Below are 17,471 nucleotides of genomic sequence, written 5' to 3' on the forward strand. Positions count from 1 at the left end.
CTGCTCTGAAGAACTACCCTGGACCACAAGCAGCTGCTGAGTGCTCCCTCAGGGACTCTGGGGGGGACACCAAGCTGCATGGTGGGAAGGGAACCATCCCGAGGGACAGGCTGCAGAGCTGAGCTGGAGGCAGCTCATGCAGCCCAACAAGGGCAAGGTTCCCTCAGCTGGGTCGGGGCAATGCCAAGCACAGAGCCAGGCTGGGTGAGGAGTGGCTGAGAGCAGCCTGCAGGGGAAGGCCTTGGGGGTGTCAGTTGGTGACAGACTCCCAGCAGTGGCCCCTGGCAGCCCAGAGCCAGCTGGGTGCTGAGCTGCAGCCAGAGCAGGGAGAGAGCAGCACAGGGAGGGGATTCTGCCCTCTGCTCTGCTCTGCTCAGCCCCCACCTGCAGCACTGCCTCCAGCTCTGGGCCCCCAGCACAGGGAGGACCTGGAGCTGCTGGAGAGGCTCCAGAGGAGGCCACAGGGATGATCAGAGGCTGCAGAGCCTCCCCTGTGGGGACAGGCTGGGAGAGTTGGGGCTGTGCAGCCTGGAGGAGAGAAGGCTGCAGGCAGAGCTCAGAGCAGCCTTGCAGTATCTGAAGGGCTCCAGGAGAGCTGGGGAGGGACTCTGGGCAAGGGCTGGGGGTGCCAGGCTGAGGGACAGTGGCTTTGAGCTGGGAGAGGGCAGATTGAGACTGGAGAGGAGGAAGAAATCCTTGGGAGTGAGGCTGGGGAGAGCCTGGCACAGGCTGCCCAGGGAGGCTGTGGATTCCCCCTCCCTGGGGGTGTTCAGGGCCAGGCTGGATGAGGTCCTGAGCAGCCTGGGCTGGGGGCAGGGGTCCCATGGCAGGGGGCTGGAGCTGGCTGAGCTCTGAGGTCCCTCCCAGCATGGAGGGACACACTCAGGCAGTGTGGGCTGCACCTACCATTGTAGAACATGAAGGACAGGTGGTAGGGCTCCAGGGGCTTCTTCAGAGCTGGCACCTCGGGCTCAAACACCAGCACATACTCAGTGCTGTCCCTCCCAGGGCTGTTCTCGGCCAGCACCAGGCTCTGAGCCAACAAACAACCAAGCAGAAGGTTCTGTGAACTGCTGGGCTCCCCCCACAGCAGCAGCCTTCAAACACCAAACCTCCCAGGCCCCTGCAGCGCTGTGTGGGCCCTGAGGGCTGGCCTGGAGGTGCCTTCCAGAGCTCCCCCACAGAATGACCCCCAAAGCCTGCAGGAGCTGCCCCTCTTGGCCCTTTGGCCCAACCCAACCCAACCCAGCCCAACCCAGCCCAGTCCAGCCCAACCCAACCCAACCCAGCCCAACCCAGCCCTGCCCAGCCCAACCCAACCCAACCCAGCCCAACCCAACCCAGTCCAGCCCAACCCAACCCAACCCAACCCAACCCAACCCAGCCCAGCCCAGCCCAGCCCAGCCCAACCCAGCCCAGCCCTGCCCAGCCCAACCCAGCCCAGCCCAGTCCAGCCCAGCCCAACCCAGCCCAGCCCAGTCCAGCCCAGCCCAGCCCAACCCAGCCCAGCCCAGCCCAACCCAGCCCAGCCCAGTCCAGCCCAGCCCAGCCCAACCCAGCCCAGCCCAGCCCAACCCAGCCCAGCCCAGTCCAGCCCAGCCCAACCCAGCCCAGCCCAACCCAGCCCAGCCCAACCCAACCCAGCCCAGCCCAGTCCAGCCCAGCCCAGCCCAGCCCAGCCCAACCCAGCCCAACCCAGCCCAGTCCAGCCCAGCCCAGCCCAGCCCTGCCCAGCCCAACCCAGCCCAACCCAGCCCAGCCCAGCCCAGCCCAACCCAACCCAACCCAGCCCAACCCAGCCCAGCCCAACCCAGCCCAATCCAGCCCAGCCCAGTCCAGCCCAACCCAGCCCAGTCCAGCCCAGCCCAACCCAGCCCAGCCCAGCCCAGCCCAACCCAGCCCAGCCCAACCCAACCCAGCCCAGCCCAGTCCAGCCCAGCCCAGCCCAGCCCTGCCCAGCCCAACCCAGCCCAACCCAGCCCAGTCCAGCCCAGCCCAACCCAACCCAGCCCGGCCCAGCCCAATCCAGCCCAGTCCAGCCCAATCTTGGCCCCAGCCTCCCTTGGCAGAGCCTGCCCAGGGCAGGGGGCAGGGGGCTGGCAGGCTGCAGAGGAGCTGAGGGGAGGTCTCAGGCACACTTACGATGCAGGCTGAGCCCTTCTCCAGGGGGAACTCCACCTTGCCCTGGAACTGGGGCACCTCAGTGTCCTCCTCCACAGGGCTCTTGATCTTGGCCAGCACCCTGCCCCCCAGCTCGGTGCCAGCATGGTTGTTGTACTCATCCTGCGAGGGGGGAGGGCAGAAAGAGTGCTCTGGGACACAGCTGCAGGCACTGACCGCTCACCCCGATGGCCTGGGCTGCCAGCAGGGGGCGCTGCAGGGCCACCTCCCACCTGTGCCCACACAGGGCACCCCAGGGAGCAGGCAGCCAGCTGTGCCCAGGGCAGGGCAGGGCAGGGCAGGGCAGGGTGCAGGCAGCCCCAGCAGGCCCCCAGCAGCCCCCAGCCCCAGTTACCATGACATGGAGCTGCAGGTCCCTGACCAGGGTGCGGCTGGCCAGGGCCTGGACGTTGGAGACGGCCGGGGTGGCCGGCAGGGCGTCGGGGGCCAGGCGCACCGCGGCGCTGGGGACAACCTCCACCAGGATCTGGCAGGGGAAGGAGAAGGAAACAAACACACAGCAGAGAATTGTTAGGCTTGGAAGGGCCCTCAGGGCTCAGCCAGTTCCATCCCCCCTGCTCTGCTCTGCTGAGAGCCCAGCCCCAGCTCTGCCTCCAGCTCTGGAGCCTCTGTGCCAGGAGGGGTCTGGAGGGGCTGGAAGGTGTCCAGAGCAGGGCCAGGAGGAGGAGCAGAGGGCTGGAGCTGCTCTGCTGTGAGCACAGAGTGAGGGAGTTGGGGCTGTGCAGGCTGGAGAGGAGAAGGCTCTGAGGAGACCTAACTGTGGCCTTCCAGGATCTGCAGGAGGCTGCAGGAAAGCTGGGGAGGGACTGCTGAGGGTGTGAGGGAGGGATAGGACTGGGGGGGTTGGAGCAGAACTAGGAATGGGCAGACTCAGATTGGATGTTAGGAAGAAGTTGTTGCCCATGAGGGTGGTGAGAGCCTGGCACAGGCTGCCCAGGGAGGTGGTGGCAGCCTCCTGCCTGGAGGTGTTTGCAGCCAGGAAAAGGCTGCTGCAACCCCCTGCACACCTGCAGGAAGGCAGCAGCAGCCCAAAGCAGCAGCAGGCAGCTCTGCTGCTCCACACCAGCTGCCACAGCTGCACAATGGTTGCACTCCAGAGATCTTCAGGAGCTTGTCCAGCCCAAACCACTCTGAGCTGTGCTGGGGCCAGCAGCTGCCCACAGCTGACCTGGAAATCCTTTCATAACTGAGCTCTGCTGGGAGGGAGGGAGGGAGGCAGCTCTGCTGCTGCACAGCTCTTGGTGCAGTAAGAGGGTTGGACCTCTGGGGCTGTGCTGAGGGAGCTGGGGCTGTGCAGCCTGCAGAGGAGAAGGCTCCAGGGGCACCTCAGAGCTGCTGCCAGCACCTGAAGGGATCCTGCAGGAAGGCTGCAGAGGAACTGCTCCTGAGGGGGTCTGGAGCCAGGCCCAGGGGAAGGGTTTGGAGCTGAGGCAGAGCAGGCTCAGAGTGGAGCTGAGGAAGAAGTTGTTGAGTGTGAAGCTGCTGAGCCTCTGGCCCAGGCTGCCCAGGGAGGCTGTGGCTGCCTCCTGCCTGGGGGTGCTGCAGGCCAGGCTGGATGAGGCCCTGAGCAGCTGAGCCTGGCTGAGAGGTGTCCCTGGGCCTGGCAGGAGGTTGGAGCAGCTGAGCTCTGGGCTCCCTCCCAGCCTGAGCCATTGTGTCTGTCCAACCCAAGGCACTCTTTGACCTCTGCTCAGCTGCAGCTCAGCAGCTGGAACCACCCAGCTCCAGTGGCAGTGTCCTGCAGAGCCTGCAGGGGAAAGCTGCTCTCTGGCCCTGCAAGGTGTTTGATCACACCCCCCCAGCTGCTCCCACAGGACATGGAATGAGTTAGGGACTCAAACCTGCTCACTGCTGAGGGTGTTCAGCTTGTCCACTGCAAAGGTAAACTGGATGCAGTAAGTGCCAACTCTCTCTGGAATCATTTTGTCCCTGAGGAGAAGCAGAGCCCAAGCAAAAGTGAAGTTAGTGCTGAAGTGAGGAGCAGCCAAGCACACAGGCAGCCCACATCTGAGTGGTGCTGGCCAAGGGAGGCTCTCCTGCCCCTCTGTTCTGCTCTGCCCTGCCCTGCTGAGGCCACAGCTGCACTGCTGGGGCCAGAGCTGAGCTCCCCAGGCTCACAGGGACAGAGAGCTGCTGGAGAGAGCCCAGGGGAGGCTGCAAGGCTGCTGAGGGGCCTGGAGCAGCTCTGGGGCTGAGAGCCTGCAGAGGAGCAGCCCCAGAGCAGCTCTGAGCAGCCAAGGCTGAGAGCCCTGGGGCTGAGAGCCTGCAGAGGAGCAGCCCCAGAGGGGAGCTGCAGGAGCTGTGGGGGGCAGGAGGCTGGGGCCAGGCTCCTGGTTCCTGTCCTTCAGGACACAGTGCAGTGGCCATGAGCTTGGACTCAGGGATCTCAAAGGTCTTTCCCAGCCCACAGAGGTCACCAGAGCAGCTGTGGGGGCTGCAGGCCTGGAGCCAGGCTGGCTGGGCCCCTGAGCAGGCTGGGCTGGCAGGAGAGCTCTGCCTCAGCAGCTGGGCCTCGCTTGGACCTGGTGACCTCCAAGGACTTCCCCAGCCTGGAGCAGCCTGTGAGTGCTGCAGCCTGGGCCTGCTGCAGCCTGGACCTGCTGCCTGCAGCTCAGGCCCTGGCTCTGCAGTGGGTGGCAGCAGGCAGCAGCATGCTGCTGTACCTGAAGTAGAAGATGCCATCTTCCTTGTCCTCCTTCACCTTGCTGCAGCTGAAGGTTGTCACCTGCAAAGGGAGAGGCACAGAAGTCACTGCCCTGCCCTGCAGGCCCAGCCATTCCCCTGGCAGCTGCTGCCCAGGCTGCAGAGCCAGGCAGAGCTGCCAGCAGCACACCACTTCTGGGAGGCTTCCCCCAGCAGCCTTCATCCCTGGAGCCTGGGCTTGGCCCAGGGCAGGGGGCAGCTGCTGACAGCCTGCCTGCCCCCAGGGAGCCCCTGCAGAGCAGCTGCCCCCTGCTCCCTGCCACGGCCTGGGCACTGGACAGCAACAGCCTGGGCTGGGCATGGGGAACCATCCCCACCCTGCAGGGGTGTGCTCAGGCTGCCCAGGGAGGTGCTGGAGCCCCCACCCCTGCAGGTGCTCCAAGGCCTTGCAGGAGTGGTGCTGAGGGCCATGGACTGCCACCAGCCTTGCCAGAGCTGGGCTTTGGTTGGACCTGGTCTTGTAGGGCTTCTCCTGCCCAAGGGACTCCCTGGCTCTACAGCCACAGAGCTCAGCACATCAGTGGTGGCCTCAGCACCCTGGGGCATGCTTGGAAGGCCATGGGGGTGCTGGCTCAGGGCTGGAGTGGATCAGCTCCCTGGGGCATGGGAGTGCTGGCTCAGGGGCTGGAGTGGATCAGCTCCCTGGGCCATGGTTTGAAGGCCATGGGGGTGCTGGCTCAGGGGTGGAGTGGATCAGCTCCCTGGGCCATGGGGGTGCTGGCTCAGGGCTGGAGTGGATCAGCTGCAGCCCAGGCAGCCCCAGGGCTCTGTCACTGCTGAGCAGGAGCTGAGCCCCGGCCACGTGGAGGCCAGGAGGGGCCAGGGACCCCAGTGCAGGGCAGGGAAGCTTCTGCTCCAGGTGCCTGGCCTCGAGGTGCCCCTGGTGGTGACTTACAGCAGCTCCTGCCTTGGCCCCGGGGCTCTGTGCCTCCCACATGCTCATGGTGACCCGGGCTGAGCTGATGTGCTTGATGATGTTCTCGTCCTCGGACAGCACGCTGACCATGAAGTCTGCAGGGGACAGCCCAGCACAGCCCTGCTCAGCGGCCAGGGCACACCAGGAGAGGCCTCTGCCCTGAAAGGCTGCCCCAGGCCTGCCCCAGCCTGCCCTGCCCTCCCCTGGAGGGGTTCCCCAGGGGCAGAGCTGGGGTGCTGAGGGCCGGGGGGCAGCCCCAAGCCCTGGCACGGGGTGGGTTGGAGTGGGTGAGCTGGAAGGGCTTGGCCAGGCTGAGCAGAGCTCTGCTGCAGACCCAAGCCCAGGGACCCCTCCTGCACCTCCCTCCCTCCCCCCCTGGGGAAAGCTCCCTCCAAAGAGAGCCCAGAGCAGCCCAGCAGAGCCCAGCAGAGCCCAGAGCAGCCCAGCAGGGTCCAGCAGAGCCCAGCAGAGCTCAGCACAGCCCAGAGCAGCTGTGCAGAGCCCAGCAGAGCCCAGCAGAGCCCAGAGCAGCTGTGTAGAGCCCAGCAGAGCCCAGCAGAGCCCAGAGCAGCTGTGCAGAGCCCAGCAGAGCCCAGAGCAGCTGTGCAGAGCCCAGCAGAGCCCAGCAGAGCCCAGCAGAGCCCAGCAGAGCCCAGAGCAGCTGTGCAGAGCCCAGCAGGGCCAGGCCTGCCTATGGAGCAGCCCGCAGCAGGGCAGGGCTCTGGGGGGGGGCTGCCCTGAGGCGGTGCTGTGGCTTCCCCCCAGGGGTTCCAGAGGGGCTCAGACAGGGCTGAGAGGAAGCAGGGAGGGGAATGCCCCAGGAGGAGGAGGAGGAGGAGGAGGAGGAGGAGGAGGGCTGCCGGGGCAGGCAGGCTGCTCACCAGGGAAGGTTCCCCCCGCGGGGCAGGCGGCGTCCCGGTCGTACTTGACCTTGAGGCAGGCAGGGCGCTCGGGGTCGGGCAGCACGCTCAGGGTGATGGGAGGGGCGTCCAGGGGGCCCCGGGGGTGGAAGGCTCTGACCTGCAGGCTGTGCTCCCCCCTGCGAGCACGCACGGCACACGGCTGCACAGCCCTGCGCCCCCAGCCCGCCGGGGCCCAGCCACCCCCGCGGGGGGGCCGGGAGGGGCTCAGGACCCCCAGCCGGCAGCAACCCCTGCAGGGACCCCTCAGACCCCCCAGCCGGGCAGCATCCCCTGCAGGGACCCCTCAGACCCCCCAGCCAGGCAGCATCCCCTGCAGGGACCCCTCAGACCCCCCAGCCAGGCAGCCCCCCCTGCAGGGACCCCTCAGACCCCCCAGCCAGGCAGCATCCCCTGCAGGGACCACTCAGACCCCCAGCTGTGCCCAGCTGTGCAGCCCCCCCCTGCAGGGGCCCTGAGCCCCCCCAGCTGTGCCCAGCTGTGCAGCCCCCCCCCTGCAGGGCCCCTGAGCCCCCCAGCTGTGCCGCCCCCCCCCTGCAGGGGCCCTGAGCCCCCCAGCTGTGCCCAGCTGTGCAGCCCCCCCCCTGCAGGGCCCCTGAGCCCCCCAGCTGTGCCCAGCTGTGCAGCCTCCCACCCCAGCAGGGCCCCTGAGCCCCCCAGCTGTGCCCAGCTGTGCAGCCCCCACCTGCAGGGACCCTGAGCCCCCCAAGCTGTGCCCAGCTGTGCCACTCCCACCCTGTGGGGTCCCTGACTGCCCCCAGCTGTGCCCAGCTGTGCAGCCCCCCCCCCGCAGGGCCCTTGAGCCCCCCCAGCTGTGCCCAGCTGTGCAGCCCCCCCCCCGCAGGGCCCTTGAGCCCCCCCAGCTGTGCCCAGCTGTGCAGACCCCCCCTGCAGGGCCCCTGAGCCCCCCAGCTGTGCCCAGCTGTGCAGCCCCCCCCCCCGCAGGGCCCTTGAGCCCCCCCAGCTGTGCCCAGCTGTGCAGCCCCCCCCCCGCAGGGCCCCTGAGCCCCCCCAGCTGTGCCCAGCTGTGCAGCCCCCCCCGCAGGGCCCCTGAGCCCCCCAGCTGTGCCCAGCTGTGCAGCCCCCCCCTCACCTGGGTGCCTGGATGCTGAAGACCCCCAGGTTGGCCCTGCCGCTCTCATCAGTCCTCAGCTGCTGGCTGCTGAGGCCAACCTGTGCCAAGCAGAGGCTGGCAGTGCCCCAGGGCCCAGGCAGGGCAGGCCCAGGGCAGGAGGTGCGGCTGGAGCTCCCCTGCTGCCCTGCCCTGCCCCAGCAGCGCTGCCTGCCCCGGGGCCTGCCCTCCAGAGCAGAGCCCTGGCACGGGCTGGGCTGGAAGGGACCTCCAAGACCTCCAGCTCCAAGCCCCTGCCCTGGGCAGGGACCCCTCCTGCTGGAGCCCTTGCTCCAGGCCCCTGCCAACCAACTCACTGCTTGGAGCCTCCCTGGGCAGCCTCTCCCAGGGCTTGAGAACCCTTCCAGTGGAGAACTTCCTCCTCACCTCCAGCCTCCCCTGGGGCACCTCCAGGCCAGCTCCTCCAGCCCCAGCCCCCAGGGCCATGTCCCCACCTGGCTCCAGCCTCCCCCCAGGGAGCTGCAGGGAGCCAGAGGTGTCCCTGCTGAGCGCAGGGGGTGGCCCAGCTGGCCCCCAGAGGTCCCTTCCAGCCCAGGCTGTGCAGGGATGAGCTCCCCAGCAGTTGTCTTCCTGCCCTTGCAGATGGAGCTGCTCAGGCTCAGAACCAGGCCTGCAAGGCTCCTGCCCCAGCTGGCCCAGGCTGCCCAGGGAGGCTGTGGCTGCCTCCTGCCTGGGGGGGCTCAAGGCCAGGCTGGAGGAGGTGGCCCTGCCCGTGGCAGGGGCTTGGGGCAGCTGGTCTCTGGGGGTCCCCTCCAAGCCCACTCATGGTGTGAGTGTGAGCTGCTGGCTGTGTGGGAGCCACTGGCACTCAGCAGGGCACAGGACCAGGCCTGGGGTCTGAGGCTCCAGCCTGGAGCCCTGGGCCTCCTGCCTGCCTTCCAGGGCTGTGGGGCAGTGTCCCCCCAGGGCTTGGCCAGGCACAGAGGAGGCAGAGGAGGGGGGCAGGGGGAGGAGGGCAGGGGGGAGGAGGGCAGAGGGAGGAGGGCAGGGGGAGGAGGGCAGGGGGGAGGAGGGCAGGGGGAGGAGGGCAGGGGGAGCAGGGCAGGGGGTGCAGGGCAGGGGGAGCAGGGCAGAGGGGAGCAGGGCAGGGGGAGCAGGGCAGGGGGAGCAGGGCAGGGGGAGGAGGGCAGGGGGAAGGAGGGCAGGGGGAGCAGGGCAGGGGGAGCAGGGCAGGGGGAAGGAGGGCAGGGGGTGCAGGGCAGGGGGAGCAGGGCAGGGGGAGCAGGGCAGGGGGAAGGAGGGCAGGGGGAGCAGGGCAGGGGGAGCAGGGCAGGGGGAAGGAGGGCAGGGGGTGCAGAGCAGGGGGAGCAGGGCAGGGGGAGCAGGGCAGGGGGAGCAGGGCAGGGGGAAGGAGGGCAGGGGGAGCAGGGCAGGGGGAGCAGGGCAGGGGGAAGGAGGGCAGGGGGAGCAGGGCAGGGGGAGCAGGGCAGGGGGAAGGAGGGCAGGGGGTGCAGGGCAGGGGGAGCAGGGCAGGGGGAGCAGGGCAGGGGGAAGGAGGGCAGGGGGAGCAGGGCAGGGGGAGCAGGGCAGGGGGAAGGAGGGCAGGGGGGTGCAGAGCAGGGGGAGCAGGGCAGGGGGAGCAGGGCAGGGGGGAGCAGGGCAGGGGGTGCAGGGCAGGGGGAGCAGGGCAGGCTCACCTTGAGCTGGCTGCTCTTGGTGAGGCCGATCCTGACGTTGGCTTCGGGCGTGGGGTTCCCCCACTGGTCACAGAGCTGCACCTGCAGAGCCTTCTGCAGCTGCCTGCCGTTGATCACTGCCACAGGCTGCAGGAGAGAGGCCTGCCTCAGCCTGCCCTGCCTGCAGGGCCCCAGCAGCCATGCCCACGGCTGCAGCCTGCTCTCCCTGGGTGCTGAGGGGCACTGAAGCAGGGAGCTGCTCTGGAGGGGCTCAGCCAGCAGCCTCCTCCTTGGAGAGAGAGCAAAAGGCCTCAAACCTTCTCCATGGGATGGACCTCAGAACCAAAGGAGTTCCAACACCCTCTGACCCTTCTGTCTCCCTTGGCTCTTAACACCTCCCTTCCCCACCTGGCAACACAGCCTTCAGCCCTGCTCTGCACCCAGGGATCTCACTTTGCTCTCCTTCAGCCCTGCTCTGCACCCAGGGATCTCACTTTGCTCTCCCTTTCCCTTGCCTCCCCCCTGGCCCTCTGCTCCAGCCTCAGCCCTGGCAGCTGAACAGCTCAAAGAAAATCCCCCTGGAGCCTTCTCCTCTGCAGGCTGCACAGCCCCAGCTCCCTCAGCCTGGCCTCCCAGCAGAGCTGCTCCAGCCCTGGCAGCATCTCTGTGGCCTCCTCTGGCCTCTCCCCAGCAGCTCTGTGTCCTTCTCCTGCTGGGGACAGCAGAGCTGGAGGCAGGACTGGAGGTGAGGTCTGGGCAGAGGCTCAGGGTCAGAGCCCCCTGCAGTGACCCTGGGTGTGGCACTGACCTTCTCCAGCTCTGGCCAGTCCAGGAGCTGCAGCCTGGCAGGGGGTCCTGCAGTCAGGGTGACCCTGATGAAGTCAGAGAACTCCCTCCAGGCGAAGCAGAGCTCCTTGGTGCCCAGCTGGCAGCTGCTGAACCGGATGCCCTTGACCCGCATGATCAGAGAGCTGCCCTGGGGGACACAGCAGCGCCTCACTCAGCACCCCTGCCCCACCACAGCTCAGCACCCCTGCCCCCCCACAGCTCAGCACCCCTGCCCCCCCACAGCTCAGCACCCCCTGCCCCCCCACAGCTCAGCACCCCTGCCCCCCCACAGCTCAGCACCCCTGCCCCCCCACAGCTCAGCACCCCTGCCCCCCCACAGCTCAGCACCCCTGCCCCACCACAGCTCAGCACCCCTGCCCCCCCACAGCTCAGCACCCCCTGCCCCCCCCCAGCTCAGCACCCCTGCTCCCCCCCAGCTCAGCACCCCTGCCCCCCCACAGCTCAGCACCCCTGCCCCACCACAGCTCAGCACCCCTGCCCCCCCACAGCTCAGCACCCCCTGCCCCCCCCCCAGCTCAGCACCCCTGCTCCCCCCCAGCTCAGCACCCCTGCCCCACCACAGCTCAGCACCCCCTGCCCCCCCACAGCTCAGCACCCCTGCCCCACCACAGCTCAGCACCCCTGCCCCCCCACAGCTCAGCACCCCCTGCCCCCCCCCCAGCTCAGCACCCCTGCTCCCCCACAGCTCAGCACCCCTGCCCCACCACAGCTCAGCACCCCCTGCCCCCCCACAGCTCAGCACCCCTGCCCCACCACAGCTCAGCACCCCTGCCCCCCCACAGCTCAGCACCCCTGCCCTACCACAGCTCAGCACCCCTGCCCCCCCACAGCTCAGCACCCCTGCCCCCCCACAGCTCAGCACCCCTGCTCCCCCACAGCTCAGCACCCCTGCTCCCCCACAGCTCAGCACCCCTGCCCCACCACAGCTCAGCACCCCTGCCCCACCACAGCTCAGCACCCCCTGCTCCCCCACAGCTCAGCACCCCTGCTCCCCCACAGCTCAGCACCCCTGCCCCCCCACAGCTCAGCACCCCTGCTCCCCCACAGCTCAGCACCCCTGCTCCCCCTGCCACTGCACCCCTGGCACCTCCAGGCACTGCTCCAGTCCCAGCAGGGCTCAGGCTGGCAGGGAGCTCAGGGAACTCACTTTGCTCCAACCTCCTGCCAGGCCCAGGGACACCTCTCAGCCAGGCTCAGCTGCTCAGGGCCTCATCCAGCCTGGCCTGCAGCACCCCCAGGCAGGAGGCAGCCACAGCCTCCCTGGGCAGCCTGGGCCAGAGGCTCAGCAGCCTCACACTCAACAACTTCTTCCCCAGCTCCACTCTGACCCTGCTCTGCCTCAGCTCCAAACCCTTCCCCCTGGGCCTGGCTCCAGACCCCCTCAGGAGCAGTTCCTCTGCAGCCTTCCTGCAGGATCCCTTCAGGTGCTGGCAGCAGCTCTGAGGAGCCCCTGGAGCCTTCTCCTCTGCAGGCTGGCTCCAGACACCCTCAGGGAGTGTCCCCCTCCAGCCTCCCACCTCTGCTTCCCCTGGGGGCTACCAAGTGGACTACAGATTCTGTGGTTCAGCCTCAGTGGCGTCCCTGGGGAAGCAGGGATGAGCTCCCAGCTGAAGCTCATGGAGGGAGGCACAGCTGGGGCCCTCCTCCACAAGGCACAGGGTTGGAGTGACCCATGACACACAACATCATCAGGCCCTTCTGGATGGTTCTCCCAGGGAGCCAAGCAGCTCCCCAGAAACACACCCAGCAGGCCAGGGACAAGGCAGAGCAGACACAGGGCAGAGTGGCCCTCCAGCAGAGCAAGGCTGAGCCACCAGCTCTGGCTGAGCTCTGGGGGGGCAGTGGGACAGCCAGCACCACTGAGCTCCCTGGCAGCTCCTGAGTACCTGCCAGGTGACCTTCAGGTTGGATTTATCCAGCCCAGGGGCAGAAACCCCCAGGGAGTTGATGCATGAAGAGGTCACTGTCTGGACGTGGTTGCCATACTGATCTGTGATCATGATGTCTGTAGAAAGAGAAGGTCCTTAGCAGGGTGATTAATTCCCTCAGCAGCTGCTCTGCTGAGCCCCCAGCCAGCCTGTGGTGGCACACCCAGGTGTGCAGCACACCCCAGGGAGACACTGCCAGAGCCAGAGCTGGGGAAGGCTCCCTGGGGCTCATCTGCCCCAGGGCCAGGCCCTGGGGATGCCTCCAAGGATGGAGATTCCACAACCTCTTGGGCAGCTGTGCCAGTGCTCAGCTCCCCTCACTGAACCCCACCATGGGGGGGTGGGAAGGGACCCCTGGAGCTGCCCCAGCCCAGCCCTGCTCCAGCAGGGCCTCCCCAGCACCCTGCCCAGCAGCACAGTGCCCAGGGGGGGTTGGAAGCTCTCCACAACCTCTCTGGGCAGCCTGCCCCAGGCCTCCAGCAGCCTCCCCCCAAACAAGGTTCCCCTCTGGGGTTCCAGTTTGTGTCCCCTGGCCCTGGGCACCACTGAGAGCAGCTGAGGCTCCCTCCCCTCCCCACCTCTGTGTGCAGGGCTCAGGGAGCTCCCAGGGCACTGCAGAACACTCAGCTACTCACCAACCTCCCCTGGCAGCTCCTCACCCAGCTGCAGCGTGTTTGGTCCTTTCAACTTACACTTGATGTGCTTGGGCTCATCAGCAATGGGCCTGGGGCAGAGGGGAGAGCAGAGTCAGAGCCCTGAGCTGGGCAGGCACAGCACAAAGGCAGGGAGCGGGCAGGAGGCAGCAGGGAGCAGGGAGCAGGAAGCAGAGGCAGCAGGCAGGAGGCAGCAGGCAGGAGGCAGGAGGCAGCAGGCAGCAGGGAGCAGGCAGCAGGCAGCAGGGAGCAGGCAGCAGGCAGCAGGGAGCAGGGAGCAGGCAGCAGGCAGCAGGGAGCAGGCAGCAGGCAGCAGGGAGCAGGCAGCAGGCAGCAGGCAGCAGGGAGCGGGCAGCAGACAGCAGGGAGCAGGGAGCAGGGAGCAGGCAGCAGGGAGCAGGCAGCAGGCAGCAGGGAGCAGGGAGCAGGCAGCAGGCAGCAGGGAGCAGGCAGCAGGGAGCAGGGAGCAGGCAGCAGGCAGCAGGGAGCAGGCAGCAGGCAGCAGGCAGCAGGGAGCAGGCAGCAGGGAGCAGGCAGCAGGCAGCAGGGAGCAGACAGCAGGCAGCAGGGAGCAGGCAGCAGGGAGCAGGCAGCAGGCAGCAGGCAGCAGGGAGCAGGGAGCAGGGAGCAGACAGCAGGGAGCAGGGAGCAGGGAGCAGGCAGCAAGGAGCAGGCAGCAGGCAGCAGGGAGCAGACAGCAGGCAGCAGGGAGCAGGCAGCAGGGAGCAGGCAGCAGGCAGCAGGCAGCAGGGAGCAGGCAGCAGGGAGCAGGCAGCAGGCAGCAGGGAGCAGACAGCAGGCAGCAGGGAGCAGGCAGCAGGGAGCAGGCAGCAGGCAGCAGGCAGCAGGGAGCGGGCAGGAGGCAGCAGGGAGCAGGCAGCAGGGAGCGGGCAGGAGGCAGCAGGGAGCAGGGAGCAGGGAGCAGGGAGTGGGCAGCAGGCAGCAGGGAGCAGGCAGCAGGCAGCAGGGAGCAGGCAGCAGGCAGCAGGCAGCAGGGCCCTGGGCTGGGCGCTGCTCCCGACCCTGCCGCACCGAGAGCTCCAAGGCTGCTGTGCACAGGGCAGCTGCCAGCTCAGCCTGCTGAGGGCAGCCCCAGGCCCTGCTGAGGGCAGCCCCAGGCCCTGCTGAGGGAGGCCTCAGCCACCTTAGGGCTGTCAGTGGTCTGCAGCAGCTTGCCCCCAGGGGCTCTCCCAGCCCAGCAGCGGCCTGGGACAGCACAGCTGCAGCGTGGAGCAGCTCAGACCCTGACAATCCCCAGCCCCACAGCAGCCCCACAGCAGCCCCAGCCCAGAGCAGCCTCCAGCTGTGTCCTCTGCAGCATCACAAACTGTCTCCTCGTTAACTCTCTCCTAATTAGGTGACCCCCCCCGTGCCAGCACGGAGCCTGCCGTGCCCAGAGCTCCCCAGCCTGCCTTGCTGTGCCAGCCTGGCCTGGCTCCCCTAGCCCTGCTGCCCACTGACAGGCTTTCAGTGACCTGCTCCTGCCCTGAGAGCAGCCCAAGCCCACACTGGGGGCTCTGGGGAACCACCCCAAAACGCAGACCCAGGTTCCCAGGGCCTGGCAGACCCTTCCTGGGTGCTTCTAGGGCACCTCAGCCTCTCCTTCTCCTCACCTGCAGGCCTTGTGCTGGCACCCCAAATGCTGGAGAGCCACCTGGCACCTCTGGAGTGCCCCCTGAGGAGCCCTCCAGCACAAAGCTTTCACTCCTGTACTGCTTTCTCTGCTAGAAAGAGCTCTGGGCTCTTTAACCACCCCCCAGCAGGGTGGCCTCCAACCCAAGAGCCCCTGGCACAACCTCCTGGAGCTGAAGCTGCTCTTCAGGGACAAGTACAAAGGCAGCAGCTCCACTCCACAGACTCAGCACTGCTCTGCTTCCTGCTCAGAAGGTGAGGAGCTCAGCCAGGGGCTCTCCAAGGAGCTCAGCCAGGAGCTCAGCCAGGAGCTCACCAAGGAGCTCAGCCAGGAGCTCTCCAAGGAGCTCAGCCAGGGGCTCACCAAGGAGCTCACCAAGGAGCTCAGCCAGGAGCTCAGCCAGGGGCTCTCCAAGGAGCTCAGCCAGGAGCTCACCAAGGAGCTCAGCCAGGAGCTCAGCCAGGAGCTCTCCAAGGAGCTCAGCCAGGAGCTCTCCAAGGAGCTCAGCCAGGGGCTCTCCAAGGAGCTCAGCCAGGAGTTCAGCCAGGGGCTCTCCAAGGAGCTCAGCCAGGAGCTCTCCAAGGAGCTCAGCCAGGGGCTCTCCAAGGAGCTCAGCCAGGAGCTCACCAAGGAGCTCAGCCAGGAGCTCTCCAAGGAGCTCAGCCAGGGGCTCTCCAAGGAGCTCAGCCAGGGGCTCTCCAAGGAGCTCAGCCAGGGGCTCTCCAAGGAGCTCAGCCAGGGGCTCTCCAAGGAGCTCAGCCAGGAGCTCAGCCAGGAGCTCACCAAGGAGCTCAGCCAGGACTCAGCCAGGAGCTCACCAAGGAGCTCAGCCAGGAGCTCAGCCAGGAGCTCACCAAGGAGCTCAGCCAGGAGCTCACCAAGGAGCTCAGCCAGGAGCTCAGCCAGGAGCTCTCCAAGGAGCTCAGCCAGGACTCAGCCAGGAGCTCACCAAGGAGCTCAGCCAGGAGCTCAGCCAGGGGCTCTCCAAGGAGCTCAGCCAGGAGCTCACCAAGGAGCTCAGCCAGGAGCTCAGCCAGGAGCTCTCCAAGGAGCTCAGCCAGGAGCTCTCCAAGGAGCTCAGCCAGGGGCTCTCCAAGGAGCTCAGCCAGGGGCTCTCCAAGGAGCTCAGCCAGGGGCTCTCCAAGGAGCTCAGCCAGGGGCTCTCCAAGGAGCTCAGCCAGGAGCTCAGCCAGGAGCTCACCAAGGAGCTCAGCCAGGACTCAGCCAGGAGCTCACCAAGGAGCTCAGCCAGGAGCTCAGCCAGGAGCTCACCAAGGAGCTCAGCCAGGAGCTCACCAAGGAGCTCAGCCAGGAGTTCAGCCAGGGGCTCTCCAAGGAGCTCAGCCAGGGGCTCTCCAAGGAGCTCAGCCAGGGGCTCTCCAAGGAGCTCAGCCAGGAGCTCACCAAGGAGCTCAGCCAGGAGCTCAGCCAGGAGCTCACCAAGGAGCTCAGCCAGGAGCTCACCAAGGAGCTCAGCCAGGAGCTCAGCCAGGAGCTCACCAAGGAGCTCAGCCAGGAGCTCAGCCAGGAGCTCAGCCAGGAGCTCACCAAGGAGCTCAGCCAGGAGCTCAGCCAGGAGCTCACCAAGGAGCTCAGCCAGGAGCTCACCAAGGAGCTCAGCCAGGAGTTCAGCCAGGGGCTCTCCAAGGAGCTCAGCCAGGGGCTCTCCAAGGAGCTCAGCCAGGAGCTCACCAAGGAGCTCAGCCAGGAGCTCAGCCAGGAGCTCACCAAGGAGCTCAGCCAGGACTCAGCCAGGAGCTCACCAAGGAGCTCAGCCAGGAGTTCAGCCAGGAGCTCTCCAAGGAGCTCAGCCAGGACTCAGCCAGGAGCTCACCAAGGAGCTCAGCCAGGAGCTCTCCAAGGAGCTCAGCCAGGACTCAGCCAGGAGCTCACCAAGGAGCTCAGCCAGGAGCTCACCAAGGAGCTCAGCCAGGAGCTCAGCCAGGAGCTCACCAAGGAGCTCAGCCAGGACTCAGCCAGGAGCTCACCAAGGAGCTCAGCCAGGAGCTCAGCCGGGAGCTCACCAAGGAGCTCAGCCAGGACTCAGCCAGGGGCTCAGCCAGGGGCTCTCCAAGGAGCTCAGCCAGGACTCAGCCAGGGGCTCAGCCAGGAGCTCACCAAGGAGCTCAGCCAGGAGCTCAGCCGGGAGCTCACCAAGGAGCTCAGCCAGGAGCTCAGCCAGGAGCTCAGCCAGGAGCTCACCAAGGAGCTCAGCCAGGAGCTCAGCCAGGAGCTCTCCAAGGAGCTCAGCCAGGGGCTCTCCAAGGAGCTCAGCCAGGGGCTCAGCCAGGAGCTCACCAAGGAGCTCAGCCAGGAGCTCAGCCAGGGGCTCTCCAAGGAGCTCAGCCAGGAGCTCAGCCAGGGGCTCACCAAGGAGCTCAGCCAGGAGCTCACCAAGGAGCTCAGCCAGGGGCTCACCAAGGAGCTCAGCCAGGAGCTCACCAAGGAGCTCAGCCAGGGGCTCACCAAGGAGCTCAGCCTGCTCTGCTGCTCTGCTGCAGACTGAGCTGCAGGGTTCTGCCCCACTGCTGCAGCAAGCAGCTCCCAAACTGCAGAGGATTTAGTAGGGCATTTCCCCCTTCCTGCCTTGCTTCCTTCCTTCCCTTCCTGCTGCAGGTGAGCTGTCCCAGCTGTGTCCCCTGCAGCCTCCTGCAGCAGCCCAGCTCACAGCCAGGTTCCTCTCCCCAGCTGTGCAGGGCTGCAGGGGGTACAGCCCAGAGGCCAACTGGCAGCCTGGGGCTCACTCTGCAGCCTGCCACTCCTGACTGAGCAACCAGAGGGTTTGGCCTTTAACTGCCTCACCTGTAACCTACTAACCCTTTGCCTCATGGCCTTTAACCCCACAACTCTTCACCTTCTTTTAACCTTCTACCCTCTTCAGCTCCTGCCCTACCCTCCAGCTCCTGGGCAGCAGTGCCTGAGGGACACAGTGACCTTGCC

General features: G+C 67.3%; 1 protein-coding gene across 2 annotated transcripts in view; it reads right to left on the bottom strand.

The window, feature by feature from the left end:
* The window catches only part of SMCHD1 (structural maintenance of chromosomes flexible hinge domain containing 1), a 71,696-nt gene that overhangs the window by 10,275 nt on the left and 43,950 nt on the right, over nucleotides 1-17,471 (bottom strand). For both annotated transcript variants that reach the window (XM_068166900.1, XM_068166899.1), the window contains exons 27-38: nucleotides 12,881-12,969; nucleotides 12,204-12,322; nucleotides 10,277-10,444; nucleotides 9,490-9,615; nucleotides 7,814-7,893; nucleotides 6,682-6,839; nucleotides 5,780-5,895; nucleotides 4,845-4,906; nucleotides 4,023-4,110; nucleotides 2,516-2,647; nucleotides 2,143-2,283; nucleotides 907-1,033 (exon numbers count right to left, since the gene is read on the bottom strand). In XM_068166900.1, coding sequence (XP_068023001.1) covers nucleotides 907-1,033; nucleotides 2,143-2,283; nucleotides 2,516-2,647; nucleotides 4,023-4,110; nucleotides 4,845-4,906; nucleotides 5,780-5,895; nucleotides 6,682-6,839; nucleotides 7,814-7,893; nucleotides 9,490-9,615; nucleotides 10,277-10,444; nucleotides 12,204-12,322; nucleotides 12,881-12,969 — 1,406 coding nt within the window. The remainder of the gene's footprint in view (nucleotides 1-906; nucleotides 1,034-2,142; nucleotides 2,284-2,515; nucleotides 2,648-4,022; nucleotides 4,111-4,844; nucleotides 4,907-5,779; nucleotides 5,896-6,681; nucleotides 6,840-7,813; nucleotides 7,894-9,489; nucleotides 9,616-10,276; nucleotides 10,445-12,203; nucleotides 12,323-12,880; nucleotides 12,970-17,471) is intronic.

Source organism: Melanerpes formicivorus, unplaced genomic scaffold, assembly GCF_026170545.1.
Source record: "Melanerpes formicivorus ecotype bairdi unplaced genomic scaffold, bMelFor1.0.p_v2 SCAF_111, whole genome shotgun sequence".
Classification (NCBI taxonomy): Eukaryota; Metazoa; Chordata; class Aves; order Piciformes; family Picidae; genus Melanerpes; species Melanerpes formicivorus.